Raw genomic sequence first — 17742 nt, forward strand, 5'->3', positions numbered from 1 at the left:
CAAATTTATGAATTAACAAGCAGTATTAATGTCTTCTATGTAGGACATGACTGAATGATTTCACTTTCTCTTTTCACCTTCATGCATTGGAGAAGGAAATGGCAACCCACTCCAGTGTTCTTGCCTAGAGAATCCCAGAGACAGAGGAGCCTGGCGGACTGCCATCTATGGGGTCGCACAGAGTCGGAGACGACTGATGTGACTTAGCAGCAGCAGCAGCAGCACAGGCTCAACATTCTGTCCAGTGCTAGAAGATATAAAAAAGTATATTCATTGTACAATTAGAAAGATTTTATGTTTCATTTATTAAGAAATGCCTTCTTCTACAGAACTGGAACCCAAATAATATTGAACTTGAGTGCACTCTAGTTATTAAGAATTAGAGTAAATAAGAATTAGAGACCAACATAAGGGTATTTCTCTAGTGCAATTACTATTAATGTTCTTTCCAAATGTTGACATTAGCCGAAGTCTTTTGAGTACTTTCCTTGATATTTTTGGTATTTTAGAGCAAAAAGATACAGCAGGATGCAGAGTACCAACGTTCAAATTATTCTCTGCAAGCACAGGGCTGGGATAATAATGAACATCTCTTACCGAGAGGCTGTTCGAAGAATTTTATGTGGATCCACCTGTTCAATCCTCACAACAATTTTGGGGGTTGATACCATCATTTGTCTCATTTCATACATGACATAAGTGAGGCACAGAGAGGCTGAGTGACTTGGGCAAAGTTGCAGAGCTCCTGGGTAATGGATCTGGGATTCAAGTCACAGACATTGGTCTCCAGAGTCTGTGCTCTTAACCCTGCACCATACTGCCTCTCAGGAGAGTGGAGATGGGAAAAATGCAAGAATAAAAACCAAAAACTAGGCAACAGTTGCTGAAAGGAGAGTGCCCAGAATCCAGAACCATGCATCCTTATCCCAAATACTGCAAATGAGCACTAAGAGCCCATTCTTGGCTAAGTGAGTGAGACATGGAGCGACAGGGAGGAGGGGCGCTGGCTGCAATACCGCCCCTCTGTTCAAAGCAATACAACTTTCCTTCCTATAAGTTAGTGATCTGTATTGGCACATATGAAAAAAGGGATAGAACTTTGCAAATACATCTCTGTCATCCTTTCTCCAGCAGACAGCCCTATAACAAGTCAGCAAAAACAGCACTCTGCCAACAATGAACCTTCATAGCTTCCCAAAAATCTATTTAGAAAGTAAACAGCATTTAAATTTACTTGAAATGATACCCTTCACTGTAACTGCTCCAGAACATGGAATTCTGCCTTTCTCAGGCGGGAACTGAAAATTTTCCTCGATGCTGACAGGGTTGATTTCGTCTCTGTGCCCTTTCTCAGGCCATGGGAAGAAGCCACGGTGACCTGCCACCCTGGAAATTCTGCCAAGAGGCCAGGAGTCATGAGAATCTGCCCAGCCTGCATTGTAGAGGTCAGCAAACGCCGTCTAGACACTAAGTCTTGGTCTTTAAAAGAGGAAGCCAGATATAATACAGTTTCAAAGGCTGAGGAACCAACTGTAAGTAAATATCTTAACCACCGATACTACTATCTTGGGCTGTGTTTACACAGAGACCCATTCATCAACACGGATGAAAACTTCCAAAAGCCTGTTACATTGTCTATTTTAATCACCGCTTCCTGAAGGAAAATTACCTTGCCTATGTGAGTGAAGCATCGTCTATTAAAAGTAAAACATTCACCCAGTGGGCTAAGTGATGACCTAAGCATGTGCTCTGCATATTCATATGTCATTGGTAACGGTGGAGGGACAAGTCAAAGCCAGTGGTTGGGTGGAAGGGATGCACAGTCTACCCAGCCACAAATATCCCCACAAATTACTACCATCAACAGATAGATTTCCTTTAGGTTCCCACAGAGTCCCCACACCAATACCTTTTAATATGATAAGGATTCATTTCCTAAATGTACTATTTTTTAAAGGTTTTCGTGTATATGGGTTGATATCAGAAGTCCAAGGAGACAGGGCAGAGTGAGAGAGAGAAATGGAGCCCACTCACCCCCTCAACACACACACAAGATACAATATACCACCAAGTGACAGCTGAATTTTTAAAATAAATTCTCCAACCTGAGAAACCTATTTATACAACTAGTATTACATGGTTGGGAGTCTAGGTTACCATATGTAGATGGAATACACAGCAGGATAAGGTAGGGTGTTTTGATGTCAAACTGGAAAACCACTGTTTTTCATTTTTAAGTAATTTGTGAAACAGAAATCTCTAACCTTTGACCCATCCCTCAGATTCATCTTATGCCTGACCTTCACCCCATCCATCACCCTCACCTCTCTGTCACCCCTTGCCTATCTCTGACCTGTGTCCCAGGGGTGGGGGTCAGGGTCAGAGTGAGGAGGCTTGGAGAAGGGGTGAAGGCATGTTTTATGCGCTGCTTCCAATTAAAATGATGGAAGTTCAATAGTGCTGCTCGGAAAGTCCTGACACATGTGGGTCCATATCTTGCACTGAGAGATGGAAAAGCATCAAGACACAAACTTATAAATACCAATGGACATAGAACAGGTGGCAGGAGACGTTATGAAGCACATTTGAGGATCGTTCTGTGCTGCTGGTCCACTGAATACACACCCTTCACGTGTCAACACTAGATAAATAGTGTGGCGTGGAGAGGTTTTATCTTTTTATAATTTCTAAAAATTTTACTTGGAGAATAACTGCTCTAAATGTTGTGTTGGGTTCTGCTGTACAACAACGGCATCAGCCGTAAGTACAGAGCTCCTTCCTCTTGAGCCTCCCTCCCACCCCACACCCCTCTAGGTCATCAAAGAGGGTGGGCTGAGTTCCCTGTGTTATATAGCAACTTCCCATTAGTGATCTGTTTTCCATTTGGTACTGTACATGTGTCAGTGCTCCTCTCTTGATTTGTCCCACCCTCTCCTTCCTCTGCTGTGTCCACAAGAGCATCCTCTACATCTGTGCATTCTTGCAATGAATACAAATGAATGCAAATACATTCATCCATACCATTTTTCTAGATTCCATATACATGCGTTAACGATATTTGTTTTTCTCTTTCTGACTTACTTCACTCTGCATAATAGGTTCATCCAGCTCATTTCATCTGACTCAAATGTGTTCCTTTTTATAGCTGGGTAACATTCCATTGTATATATGTGCCACAACTTCTTCATCCATTCATCTGTTGATGGACATCTAGGTTGCTTCCCTGTCCTGGGGACTATAAATAGGGCCGCAGTAAATACTGGAGAACCTGTGTCATTTAGAATTATAGTTTTCTCAGGGCTTCCCAGGTGGTGCCGTGGTAAAGAATCTGGCTGTCAGTGCAGGAGATGCAGGAGACAGAGGTTCGATCCCTAGGTCAGGAAGATCCCCTGCAGGAGGAAATGGCAATCTCCTTCAGTATGCTGGCCTGGAAAATTCCATGGAGAGAGGAGCCTGGCCATGGTTTGCAAAGAGACAGATATGATTGAGTGACTGAGCACATACATGCACAGACAGAGGGTACGTGCCCAGTAGCAAGACGGCTGTGTCATACGGTAGTTTTATTTGAGAGGTTTTAGAGAGAGAAAATCCGAAGATCTGAATCAGGCCTATCCTCTAAGAGTTTATCTTGAGTTTAATATGTGTCCTAGAGCAAGTCATCTCTTGTCTTGGCATATTTGTTTTTCTCCTATAACATGTTAGGAATAACAAGTGCTTTGCAATAGGAGATACTCAATAAATATTCATGAATAATGAATGAATTTATGCATATTACCTAGAGGTGTTTAAGTTTTCCAAATTACAGCATGAACTGGTCTTTGGCTGAAAATAAGAATAGGGTTCTTACAACTCTATCAGATGGTGTTTAGGAAGTAAGCTTTAGAATAGTTGCTGTCTTTGCCCAACCTTAACATGTCAATCCCCACTAGCCATCCATTAACACCTTATTTTAATGCAGAAATTACCTTTACAGTGAATATATTCTTTCTCAATTGCTGTGAAAAGGAAAAAAAAAATACTTTTTAGAACAAAATGGTCCCATAATAATATTATGCTAACAGACAAACATTTATCATTCAGTCGCTACTGCTACCACTGCTGCTAAGTCGCTTCAGTCGTGTCCAACTCTGTGCGACCCCATAGATGGCAGCCCATCAGGCTCCCCCGTCCCTGGGATTCTCCAGGCAAGAACACTGGAGTGGGTTGCCATTTCCTTCTCCAATGCATGAAAGTGAAAAGTGAAAGGGAAGTCGCTCAGTTGTGTCTGACTCTTTGCGACCCCATGGACTGCAGCCTACCAGGCTCCTCCATCCATGGGATTTTCCAGGCAAGAGTACTGGAGTGGGGTGCCATTGCCTTCTCTGCTAAGTCGTGTCCAATTCTTTGTGACCCTGCGGACTGCGTGCAGCAGTCCTTCACTATCATGCGCGCAGCAAATTCATTTGGATCTCATGGATCTCATCCAAACTCATTCAATAATTCATTGATTGAGTTCTTACTACCTGTGGGGTATTTTTTTACTACTGCTAATAGAATCAGTCATGGTTCCTCCCTTCCAAGAACTGATAGTTTAGGGGGAAGCGGGACCTAATATAAATAAGTATTTAGAACCCAGTGGCAGAGAAGGTAACAAACACTGAAAGCGATGACTCTAGGGTCAGAAAGCTGAACTCACATCCTGACTACAACATCTACTACTGGAGTGTCCTCCAGCAGGTTCTTTACCAGTTCATGGTTTTATTGCCTACCTGCGAGGGCTGTTATAAAAATGGAATGAGAAAACCCATGTAAAGTACTTTGCACAGCGAACATGGTCAACATTTGACAAGTTGTGTGGTTGTTGTTAGGTTATACTTGAAGTCAGTACCAAATGTTATGAGCGCAGGAGATAAAACCACTCATCTTTCTTGGAGAAACCAACAACAGTCTTTCAAAAATCTTGGAAAGGAAAGGGACAAAGAAAGAGATCTTTCCATGGAGGAGTGAGTTTTCCAATCCGACGAGAAGGCAGGGGGTATTCTAGCAGTCTGTTCCAGGTCTCCAGACTGCTCAAGTGATGCAGAGTTTGGGGGCTCTTTGGTATAAAAACTGAGATCCCTTAGATGTTTTTTAAATAATTTATTGAGGTAAAATTCACATCACATAGCCATTGTAAAGTGGACAGTTCAGTGGCATTTAGAACATTCACAATGTTGTGCAACCATTACCTTTACCTGGTACCTGAACACCTCCATCACTCCAGAGCAAAACTTCTTACTCATTAAACAGGTTCTCCTCCGCCGTCCTCTCCTCCAAGTTTTTACATTTAGGCCACTGCTCCCTTTGGAGTTCATTTTGCTCTGTGGCGTGAGTCTGGGGTCCAACTTTGTTCTTCCGCATGTACACATCAGCTGTCTCAGCACTGTTTGTTGAAGATGATTTTCTTCTCCACTGAGGACCTGGTACCCTTGTCAAAAACCAACTGGGCATAGAACTGGGGGGCAGAGTGGAGACTGCCCTGCATTCCCCTCTTCCCTGCCTCAGTATTCTGTACAGGGTCAGCTGGTGTCTTACAGAGGGCACAGTCTTCTTCCGGACTTTACATATCAATACCCCTCAAGATTTTTGTAAACCCTCCTCCTTCTCACTCTCCACACCCTCCCCGGTGACTTCACCCATTCCCACTCTCTCAATCATTCTCTACATGCATATTACTCCCATATTCATATCTCCAGACCAGAAAGCATTCAAAGCTTTCTGGGCTGGAGAAAGAATTGTAATGCTACATGACCAGATGCCTGCTGGTCATCCTTAACAGGAAATTTCACAAATCTAACACATATCAATTTGAACTCATTTAACACAGACCAAGCAATACTCATCTGAACTCATCTGAACTCCACCAACTTCCTCCCTATCCCTGTCTCCTGTCTCAGAAAACAACGCTGCAAATCTGCCCATTGCTCTTCTCTGAAATCAGGCAATTATCCTTAGCAACTTCCTCTCCCATGTATCCAAACTATTATTATATGCTGTTGACTTTATAAACCTCTTGATTCCCACTGCCATTATTCTGATTCTGGCTATGACCATCTGTTGCCTAAATTATAGCCTCCCTCTTAGACTTCATATCTAAACTCTAGTTGCTTCTGTTATTTAGTAGCCAAGAGATTTTAAAATAAAAATCATATCATGTCATACACACCTACCGTCCCTAGCTCAAAGTCCTTTAAAAATTGCTTGTTACCCTTACAATATATCTGAACACTTACTATAGTTTTACAAGGCCATTCATGATCAGGCTGCCTTTTATTTCACGGTTTCCCATCTTCAATTTCAAGTTATAATTTCTAGACATTCTGAACACTTTACACTTCTCTACCTCTCACTTCCAGACTTTCACACTTGCTCTTTTTCTGTCTCCACCTTGTCTTCACACAGCCAAATCCCATTCATTTATTGTGTGTGAAAGTCACTTCTTCAGGAAAGTTTCCCCTGGCCCCTGGATTAGCTTAAGTTCTCATCGTATATGATCCTAGAACCTCCCCAGTTAAAAAAATCATATCATCTATCACAATTTGGCCAACAGAACATATCATCTATGACAATTTTACTTGTTTAATGACTACCTACTATCACCCTCATGGCTCAGACGGTAAAGCATCTGCCTATAATGCAGGAGACTCGGGTTTGATCCCTGGGTCAGGAAGATCTCCTGGAGAAGGAAATGGCAACCCACTCCAGTACTCTTGCCTGGAAAATCCCATGGAAGGAGGAGCCTGGTAGGCTACAGTCCATAGGGTCACAAAGAGTCGGACACGACTGAGCAACTTCACTTTCAATGACTACCTACTAGTTCTATGAGGGTGAAGATCAGATGTGACTTGTTCACAGGATATTCCAGTTCACATCCCATAGTAGATGCTCAGTGAACACTTGTAAACACAGATAAATGGATGAAGGAAAGTGAAGTCACAGAGACCAACTATACTATTCTAATTTGTGTATGATATAGAACTAGGAGAGGTAGTAATAAGGTGGATAACAGGACTGGCTTTATAAATTATCTTGATTGATCAAATTTTTTTAATTCAATGAAAACAAACATACTGGCCTGCATCTGTACTAAAAGAATCACTTACATAAATATAAAACAGATTTGTGTTTTAATGCCAGTTCATGTAAAAATGTTTTAAGGGCTCATGCAAGTACATTAAGCATCATGTGATCAACAGAAGGATATGGCTTATAAATAGAAACTTGTGCCATCTTAGACTGTTAGTAGAATGTTAGTGCTGCACTCAAGAATGCCTACAGCTTATCATTTCATCACAGATCATATCTTATATTGTGCTTGCCACACACTAAGTTTGTAAACAGAGCTTGTTGAATGAAGAGTGAAAAGCACAATTCTTGACACTGGTTATAAAAACTAGCTCCCCACCCCCCAAAAAGAAAAGGATAACCTGGTCTAGAAGCCATAATAATAATAACTAATACAATGCTTCTACGTGCTGAGCACTGTTCAGAACACTCTGCGTATGCTAATTCATCCACCATATGAAGTGTGCAGCTATTATGCCCATTCTACAGATGGTAAACACGAGGCACAAATAGGTTATGTCACCAACCCAAAGTCACAGACATAACAAGTAGCAGAGCCAGGTTTTTAAACCAGACAGTGAGCTCCCAGCAGCCAAGCTTTTGGAAATCAATCATTATCAACATCCTCTTAGAAATAAATAAGGAAGATAAATAGCCTTGCAATGGGGTGGGGAGAAGATTCAGAAGACAGCATATTAGCTGGCTTCATACTTAATCACTAGACAAAAGTCAAAGGGAGGCAGATACTGGCTCAGGAAAATGAAGAACTAACTCTCTAATACCGTGTCTCTAGTGATAGGTAGAGTCATTAAGTACACCGTCAGTGGAACATTCAAGTGGAGGCTAGAGGCCCACCAGCCTCATTATCATTATCTGTACATGATATTGATGGCAGTCCAATCTGGAAAAAGCAGGAGACTAGAGAACCCCTGAAGTCCTTTTAAAACCGTGTAATGCGGACCGGGACTTGAATTCACATGCTGGGACTCGAACCCAGCCTAAACCCAGTTAGGATTTGAACCCACAGTCTTTTAAGTGAGATCACACCTGCTGTCAGGACTTAATGAAGCTCAGGTTCTTGATGTCTCGCCACAGAAAGAATTCAGTGACAGACAAAGTGATAGAGGTAAGAAGTGGATTTACTTAGAGGGAAACACACTCCACAGACAGAGCTTGGGTCATCTCTTGAAGGTGAGAGGTCTGGGAGTATGAGGCTGTCAAGTTTCTACAGGGGTGGGTAATTTCAGAGGCTAAAGAGCAGGAGGAGTATTCCAGCTATTTGGGGGAAGCAGTGGGGATTTCTAATGCAAGTCGGCTCATCTGCCATCTTGGACCTATTTGGTTCTAATCAACTTAGGTCAAGTCCTTGGGCTACGTCATTCTTTTAAAGGTTGTGCCCCTGTCCCCTTTCCTCTTGTTTTATTCTCTAAGCTCTATAATTTTAAGAATTCCACATGGGGAGCCCAAAACCAGACAAACACTGCAGAACCCAATTAAGATGGTGAATTAATTCACAATAAAAAAAAAAAATGATCAAGGTAATGAATTGGATAGCACTCAGAACAGTGGGCCCCCATGCCACCTTTAAAGATGAGGACCCCTGCTATCTATTTCCATATCAAGCAAATTCAGAAACGGAAACAACCCAGCAAACAATGTCATGGTATCAAATCCCCAGAAATGCCAAATAACTAATATACAAGGCGCAGGTCAACTCTTTATGCACCTGGTTTGCCATATCAATAGATAGTGTCAAAGAATTTATTTGAGTTTTCAGACTGTGAAATCACTTCTTTCCCCTCAAAAAGGACAAGATCTAGTTAAACCCGAGATTAAAGAGGCGGATAAAAGTGCCCCCTGCACTGCAGAGGCCAGGAATTAGACACGCTGCTGCTCCAGCAGGCAGTCCTCAGACATGATCCATTACAAGACGGCTTCCATCAGATGCCAGCGAGGCTAATCCTTTTGCAAAGCCTGACAGCTTCTCAAACTCGACTGTGGTGAATCCAAACCAGATTTTTATGCTATAAGTTCAGCTTTCCAAATACAAAATCATTTTTATTTTGTATTGGGTTTAGGTTTATTACATTTAAATTTGCAAACAAAGATAGAGATGCCTGCCATGCAGCTTGCCCTGAACTCCCTTGACACTCATCTTACAGAATAAAATATCAGATAATAGCGAGATAGAAATAGATGGAAACAGAGCTTCTGTATAAGAAACCACTGTCAAACGATAACAGCGTCCTCCACATCCTTAAAGAGAACCATTCAAATTTCCATCTCTGAGGAAAGAGGACCACACAATGTCAGCACAGCATTTTCATTGATGCCATAGCTTTTCAACTGAATGTCATCAGTTCTAAAGTCGCTTATTACGCTGACTGCAGGCTGGAATTCCTGCAGGCTGACTTACCTTTTTGCAGTCAGATAAGGACTTCTCATTGGCCAATGTGCTGAAGATGGTGGTCTGCAAAACAAGAAGGTGGGAGACCCATTAGAACTGGCAAAGTGTAATGACATTGACCCTGGCCTGTGCATCTTCCATGCAAGGTGGGAACCATCTCCCATGACCACACTGATGTCTCTGGACTTTTTTTTTTTAATATTTATTTATTTATTTTGGCTGCCCCGAGTCTTAGTTGCAGCATGTGAACGCTTAGTTGCAGCATGCAGGATCTAGTTCCCTGACCAGGAATCGAACCTGGGCCCCTGCATTGGGAGCTCAGACCCAGTGGACCCAATGGTCCCAATGGTCCAGCTTAGCCACTGGACAAACCAGGAAAGTTCCTGATTTCTCTGGATTATAAAAAGTACCTGTCTTTCACCAATCCCACTTTCCACCCCCTCCAAGTCAGAATATTCACTGTGGGCCAACGATGATCTAGTAAGGATAAAGACTCTTATTTACTTCATTTCACAAATAAAGGACTACAGCACCATTAGATTAATTGTCATGCCTTAGAAATAGATCAGGAATGAAAGCCAATCAGTCTGACTCTAGTACCCACCTTCTCAACCACACACGTGACTCTTTTTTGAAGAGACATACAAATCATCAAATGCCAATATCTTTCAAATGACACCTTGAAGAATCTAAGTGATGGGTGGAGCTTCTCTCCATCCACAAGTGGTGTGAGCCTGAACAGTAGTATCAGACTTGCCATCTCATCCCCTCTCTTTAGCTCACTTGTTCTTCGCATGATTGGCTTTTTATATAGTTGTGTGGATATTTTCTTGGTCTTGTGAGCCACTAAAAAAGCATTTTGGTATCCAAGGCCAGATGGGATTTATCTGCAAGTTTGTTCCTTCTGGACTATCCTATGAAGAATTTAATGGACATAATGGTAATAATTTTTTCAATAAAATTTTCTTTTTAATTAATTACAAAACTAATTGCAGGTAAATCCACCTGCAATGTAGGAGATACAAGAGATGCGGGTTCCATCCCTCAGTGGGGAAGATCCCTTGGAGTAGGAAATGGCAACCCACTCCAGCATTCTTGCCTGGAAAATCCCACGGTCAGAGGAGCCTGGCGGGCTACAGTCCACAGGGTCACAAAAGAGTCTAATGCAACTGAGCATGGCACGGTAATATACATTCTTAATGAGTCAATCCCCTTTCTAACCTATCCTTCAGAGGCAACCAATAGTAAAAATCTCTGTTCATCCTTCCACACTTTCTCTATTTTTATGCAAATATGTATGTATTACATACTAATTATACACACTATAGTACATATGCACACAGAGAAGTTTCTTTCTTTCTTGAGATCATAGCATCCTACTAGGACTACATTATCAACATCTTTCCAGTCAGTTCAGGTAGAGTCACTCGTTCCTCTTAATGGCTGCATAACACTCATAATATGGATTTATCATACTTTATGTATGCTTTCCTTTACTGACAGAGATTTGATGGTTTCCAGGACTTTATTCTTTTGTTGTTGCTTTGCAATAAATATTCTTATATATATATATGTAATATATGCATAAATATGTATTATGTATATGTGCACATATATGAGAGTGAAAAGACTGGCTTAAAACTCAACATTCAAAAAATGAAGATCATGGCATCAGGTCCATCACTTCATGACTAATAGATGGGGAAAGAGTGGAAACAGTGGCAGATTTTATTTTCTTAGGCTCCAAAATCACTGCACACAGTGACTGCAGCCATGAAATTAAAAGATGCTTGCTCCTTGGAAGGAAAGCTGTGAAAAACCTAGATAGTGTATTAAACAGCAGAGATATATCACTTTTCTGACAAAGATCCAAATAGTCAAAGCTATGATGTTTCCAATAGTGATGTAGAGATGTGAGAATTGGACCATAAAGAAAGCTGAACATCAAAGAATTGATGCCTTCAAACTGTGGTGCTGAAAGACTCTTCAGAGACCCTTGGACTGTAAGGAGATTAAACCAGTCAATCCTAAAGGAAATCAACCCTGAATATTCACTGGAAGGACTGATGCTGAAGTTGAAGCTTCAATACTTTGGCCACCTGATGCAAAGAGCCAAATCATTGGAAAAGACCCTGATTCTGGGAAAGATTGAGGGCAGGAGGGGTAAGGGACAACAGAGGATGAGATGGTTGGGTGACATCAGGACTCAGTAGACATGAGTTTGAGCAAACTCCGGGAGATGGAGGAGGACAGGGAAGCCTGGCGTGCTGGAGTCTATGGGGTCACAAAGAGTCAGACATGACTTAGCGAGTGAACAACAGTATGCATACATATGCATTATGTATATGTGTGCATAGATGTATGTATGTGTATTTTGTGTATGGGTATATATATGTGTGTATACATGTATATATATGCACACTGATAGTTTTATTTTGGTTGAATAGAATTAAAAAACAAAGAAATGTATATAAAAACTTTGGTATGGCTCAAAGATCTAATGTGTGTAAACTTTATCTCACTCTTTCTCCATATAACATAAAAATATTTATCAATTCACTTAGGGTTTTGATATGTTTTAGGACAAAAATTAGAAAAAGTTAAGAATCTGAGACAGCATGTATTCTGTCCCCAAATAATATGCAGTATTAAAGGACAGAAAACACAGATATAGATAAACATACAAAAAAGGATCTTTAATTAAGACAAATTAAGTTCAAGGTTTAGGTGGGCGTGACCTTTACATGTGGATTGCTGGTAGTTTTTATGTGTGTTTTAATTTTGTTTGGGAAGGAAGCAATACATGTTATTCAGAAAGTTTGAACTGAAAGGGGAAAATGGAAGGGAGGAAAGATTTTGGTGGCAGAAAAAAAAAAATGAGAAAAAGCCAAAATCAAGATTGGACAGTAAGGAGAAAAAGCACAGCCGAAGTAGCAGACAGGGGGCATGCGTAATAGTGAAGCACCCTCTTCAATCTTCCCATCAAATGCCTTCTTCATGACCCTTCCTCGTCTTTACACACCTGTACACTGAGCACTATACCATGAGAGAGATCTTGATGTTCACTCTCAGATTTCTGCTCCAGGGAGCGAAGACCCAACAAGACTTGGTCATCGCTGTAGCCCCATTACCTGGCCCAGCGCCTGGCACAGAAAAGGTATCCACTAAATATGCACCAGATGAAAAAATGCCAAAAAAAGACTGCAGTCTTATCCCAAAACATTATTTTGGAAGCAGATTTACTCATGTGTCATAGAGCTACAAAGTGAAGCCAAAGGACAGACACAAAAGCCTCTGAACTGTAGTAAAATAACATTTTTCTCTCTGCTTAGCATATATCCATTTTCTCATCCACATGGTTTGGTTAAATCAGTTTTTCAGTGTTGGGCCTATGAACACTTTGGACTGGATAATCCGTTATTATGGGATGTATGTGCTGTACAGAGCACTGAAGAAAGGCTGCCAGCATCCCTGGTCTCTACCCACCAGATGCCAGCAGCACACCCTCCTCCCTGGATCACCCATAACAACCAAAAATGTGCCCAGGCATTGCCAAGCACCAGGGGGCAGGCAAAATTACCCCCAGTTGAGAACAAAGGTATAAACTCTAACTGAGCTAGTTTATAGAAATTATCATAATTCCTTGATGAGTGCAACTAAATTTTTTCTAGGAAATGGAAAAGTCTAATCATGGGGATTTCTCTTTCTGTTCCTGATTTCAAGTCTCATTTTCTGTCCTAGGGCTTCCCTGGTGGCTCAGTGGTAAAGAATCTGCCTTCCATGTAGGAGATAAGGGTTCAAGCCCTGGATTGGAAAGATCCCCTGGAGAAGGAAATGGCAAGCCAGTCTAGTATTCTTGCCTGGAAAATCCCATGGACAGAGGAGCCTGGTGAGCTACAGTCCATGGGGTTGCAAAAGAGTTGGACGTGGCTGAGCGACTAAACAACAAATTTCTGTCCTAAATGGAAGTAAAAATTTAGGGGGTGGGGGCACAAATCCCAGCTACTGAAGACTCTGTGCAGTTGCCAATGGGGGCAACTTGAGCGACTCTAATTGCATTTTTAACTAAGCTTAACATATACCACTGGAGAGAGTAAATTAAGGGACATGTCTAAGAATGCAGACATTAGTGCTCTGCCCCCAAGGGAAATGATCTTCAAAATTAAACAATACCATTCAACTTTCAAAAACAGTCTCAGGTAACCTGATAAACATGTTTGGAGGAGAAATGAGAATCAGAGATGGGTGAAATTGGCTTCACTAAAAAGAAAAAAATATATATATAGCTCTAAATGTTTCACTTGTAGCAAAGAACCACTTGAAACAAAGCATGAATATACAGTGAAATCTCAGGACACGGAACGAGTGTGGAAGTGATATGGCAAGGGTCAATGAGAGTCCATATCCTTAATTTGGCCATTTTTAAGGAGACTGTGCTTATACGCTTGGTCGGTCTCATTTCATTCGGTTGAAAGACTTTCGCTGGGATTCCAGTTTCCTGATGGCAGCTATTGTGAATGACTTTGGGTGGGCTTTCTAAACCTTCCAATAACATGTTCACCTTAATTACTGAAAATGAAAGCCTCAAAACATGGTGACTTACCCATGCTGTGACCTTCTTGATTGTTGCATCAATATTTTTCTACTAAAGAGGAAATTGCTAATGAGTCCCCTCCATCAAAGTTAGCCTGATGCTGCGTTTGTTCCAAGGAAGCACAATGGCTTTTTTTTTTTAATTTATTTATTTTCATTGGAGGATAATTACTCTACAGTACTGTGATGGCCTCCGCCATACATCAACATGAATCAGTCACAGGCATACATATGTCCCCTCCCTCCTGAACCCCCCCTCACTCCCCTCCCTACCCGATCCCTCCAGGTTGTCTCAGAGCACCAGCTTTGGGTTCCCTGCATCATACATCAAACTCCCACTGCCTATCTCTTTTACATATGGTAATGTATATATTTCAATGCCATTCTCTCAAATCATCTCACCCTTTCTTTCTCCCACCGTGTCCAAAAGTCTGTTCTTTACATTGGTGTTTCCTTTGCTTCCCTGCACATAAGATCATTGGCACTATCTGTCTAGATTCCATATATATGTGTTAATATACATCTGTCTTTCTCTTTCTGACTTACTTCACTCTGTATAATAGGTTCTAGGTTCATCCACCTCATTAGAATTGATTCAAATGCATTCCTTTTTATATCTGAGTAATATTCCATTGGGTATATGTTCATTGCAGCACTATTTACAATAGCTAGGACATTGAAGCAACCTAAATGTCCACTGGCAGATGAATGGATAAGGAAGTTGTGGTTCATATACACTGTGGCTTTTTAGAGCACTGACTTCTAAGACTGTCGGCAGAATGAATAGCATGGGGCGAACAGTATTATACATGGATAGTTGCAACAATTTCCTAAAATCAGTCTAGAAAGGTGAGGTCCCACTGCTGTTCACTTACATAGTGATATCTGAAATTTCATTTATAGGGGCTCTGGTTTCAGCAGAAGGCTTTGAATCATAATAGACAGACCCTCAAGTGATGCTAGGGGGTAAGAGTCACCAGAAAGGGGGAAACTGGAAATTTTGAGTCCTATAATCTTGGTCTGTTACATCTTGCAGAGGATGAATGTATTTATTCTCTTTCCTACAAGCAGATGCTTCTTGTCTTTTATTAATTTCAAAGCAGATTTTGAGAGAAATGATGACTTATATCATGAAGATCTCAGATATTCAATGCTGATGGAAAAGATCACACAGGTCGCAGGTTAGGCTCCCTCAAAAGCAGCCTATGAGGAGGAGATCAGCCTGCAGGAGGTTCGTTAGGGAAAGCTTCAGATTTCCACTTGGAGAAGGGAAAGCAAAGGTGTAGGACTGAGCAGAGGGAGATGCGATGGGCTGATGGGCTGGAGCACAAACTCAACCAAGGTCTCAGCCAACCAAGTGGGGAGCTCTGAAACTGGGCTAGACTTGTCCTAAGCTGGGGCAAGGGAAAGGGCTCCTCTGGGAAGGGGATAAACCCTAGGGATGATGCCTCTTTTCAGCCAAGGGCAATTTCCTGAGAGGGCAGACAGCTGAGGGCAGTGTGCATGGAGATCTGTGTGGAGCCTGGCTCTGTTCACTACAGTACACTTTAATTTGACCCAGTTTTGCCAAGGGATGATACTAGCTACGACAGATGTGCTGTAGTTGAATGTGACCCCTTGTGTTCAGTCGCTCAGTCATGTCTGACTCTTCAGTAGCATGGACTGTAGCCCACTAGGCTCCTCTGCCCATGAAATTTTCCAGACAAGAATACCAGAGTGGGGTGCCTTTTCCTGCTCCAGAGGATCTCCCTAACCCAGGGATCAAACCCGCATTTCTTGCGTCTCCTGCAGCAGCAGGCAGATGCTTTACCACTAGCACCACCTGGGAGGCTCATGTGACCCTTCATTAGAGTTTATACATTTGCTGGTCTTTTATAATAGAGTTGCTGGAGAAGTAACAAATGGGTCACTTGCTCAGGAATCTAGGCATTTGATTCTTGTCTCTTCTTAATAAGAGACAAACTTTAACCTTGTAAGCTTAAGACAGATTGTTGGACTAGAGGTCTTGAATTCTTCATTTTGAAATGAGGAAACCCCTATTCATTTCCCATTAGGTCATGAGAACCCTGGTTAATTTGGAGGAAAAGATCTGGATCTTAGCAGGCACATTTTTGGAAATCAGTGAGTAGACTGACTACTTCTTTTCTCCATCCTCTGAGGGCAGGACATCTGGCTGAATAATACATTCATCTTTTGATTAACTACAGAGGCAGAAAGGAGAATTTTTTAGGGAATTCCCAAAAGCATAACTGAAGCTTAAATTCCCAAGAGCATAAAATGTCTCTATATTCAACTTTGAGACAGATATAAATTAAATATTGACATACATATTAAATATATGTATTTATATATTATACAGTAGTCATGTGCAGATGTGAGAGTCTGACCAAAATGAAGGCTGAGTGCCAGAAATTTGATGCTTTCGAACTGTGGTGTTGGAGAAGATTCTTGAGAGTTCCTTGGACTGAAAGGAGATCAAACCAGTCAATCCTAAAGGAAATCAACCCCGAATATTCATTTGGAAGGACTGACGCTGAAGCTAAAGCTCCAGTCCTTTGGCCACCTGATGTGAAGAGCTGACTCATTGGAAAAGACCCCGATGCTGGGAAAGATTAAGGGCAGGAGGAGAAAGAGGTGACAGAGGGTGAGATGGCTGGATGGCATCACTGACTCAATGGTCATGAGTTTGAGCAGACTCCAGGAGATAGGGAAGGACAGGGAAACCTGGCATGCTGCAGCACCATGGGGTTGCAAAGAGCTGGATAGGACTTAGTGACTGAAACAACAGTATTAAACCATGTATATTTTTCTCTATATATAATGGTTGATTTAGAAGACTGAGGTACTTAAGCATGTCTTCCTTAAATTAACATTAAGAATCATTTGCAGAAACATTCCAAGGGACAAAAAGGTCAAAGCAACCCCAGAAGAAAGAGTGGCAAACAACTGAGGCTGATAAGGCTTTGGTCAGACAGCCTAGACAGAGGAGCAGTGATGGATGGGTTCATCCAGTCCAGCCTACAGAAAGACTTCGGAAAGGGCAGCTGCCTACCCTATTCTCACTGGTGGGTGTGTTTTGCAAAGTGATTGAGTACTGAAAAGAGACTCCATATGTTCTATTCTCCTTTTTAAGGGAGAGTTTGCCTCTGAGAATTATTACAATGTTGTTTTATTCCCACTAAATTAGGTTTAGAAATAGATATACTCTGCCTCTACTGAGCCAACTTCTGCCATGTAACGTCCATAACCAAGATTTATATTTTTAAAACAGCACACAGATGACACTTACTCGATTAAATTGGAACAAAGTGGGGGGCAAGCAGAGATCATTGCTGAAGTATTGGATTATAAAAACTAAGGAATTCAGAAACCGAATCTCTAAGATAGATGGTAATGTTATGAAATTTTATTTCAAGTATCAGTTGCACATATGTGTCTGTGTATGTGTGTTTCACTCTCAGTATCACTAAACAGAGGCCAGTTAGCTTTGACAAATGGTCAAATGCAGTCAAAAGCTAAGAACCATTTAAAGGAATAACGCCTGCATTTATCATCTCTATTCAATACCTGCAATTTGCACTCCACGGATAACTGGATGATATCTTATTCATTGGCAGATGTCAAGACCAGACCTACTCATATTACTAACAATTTGGAAG

General features: G+C 41.4%; 1 protein-coding gene across 1 annotated transcript in view; it reads right to left on the reverse strand.

The window, feature by feature from the left end:
* RASGEF1B (RasGEF domain family member 1B) overlaps positions 1 to 17742 on the reverse strand; it is a 651632-nt gene that overhangs the window by 400262 nt on the left and 233628 nt on the right. The window contains exon 3 of the mRNA XM_061420595.1: positions 9500 to 9553. Within this exon, the coding sequence (XP_061276579.1) occupies positions 9500 to 9553 (54 nt within the window). The remainder of the gene's footprint in view (positions 1 to 9499; positions 9554 to 17742) is intronic.

This window comes from Bos javanicus, chromosome 6 (genome assembly GCF_032452875.1).
Source record: "Bos javanicus breed banteng chromosome 6, ARS-OSU_banteng_1.0, whole genome shotgun sequence".
Lineage (NCBI taxonomy): Eukaryota > Metazoa > Chordata > Mammalia > Artiodactyla > Bovidae > Bos > Bos javanicus.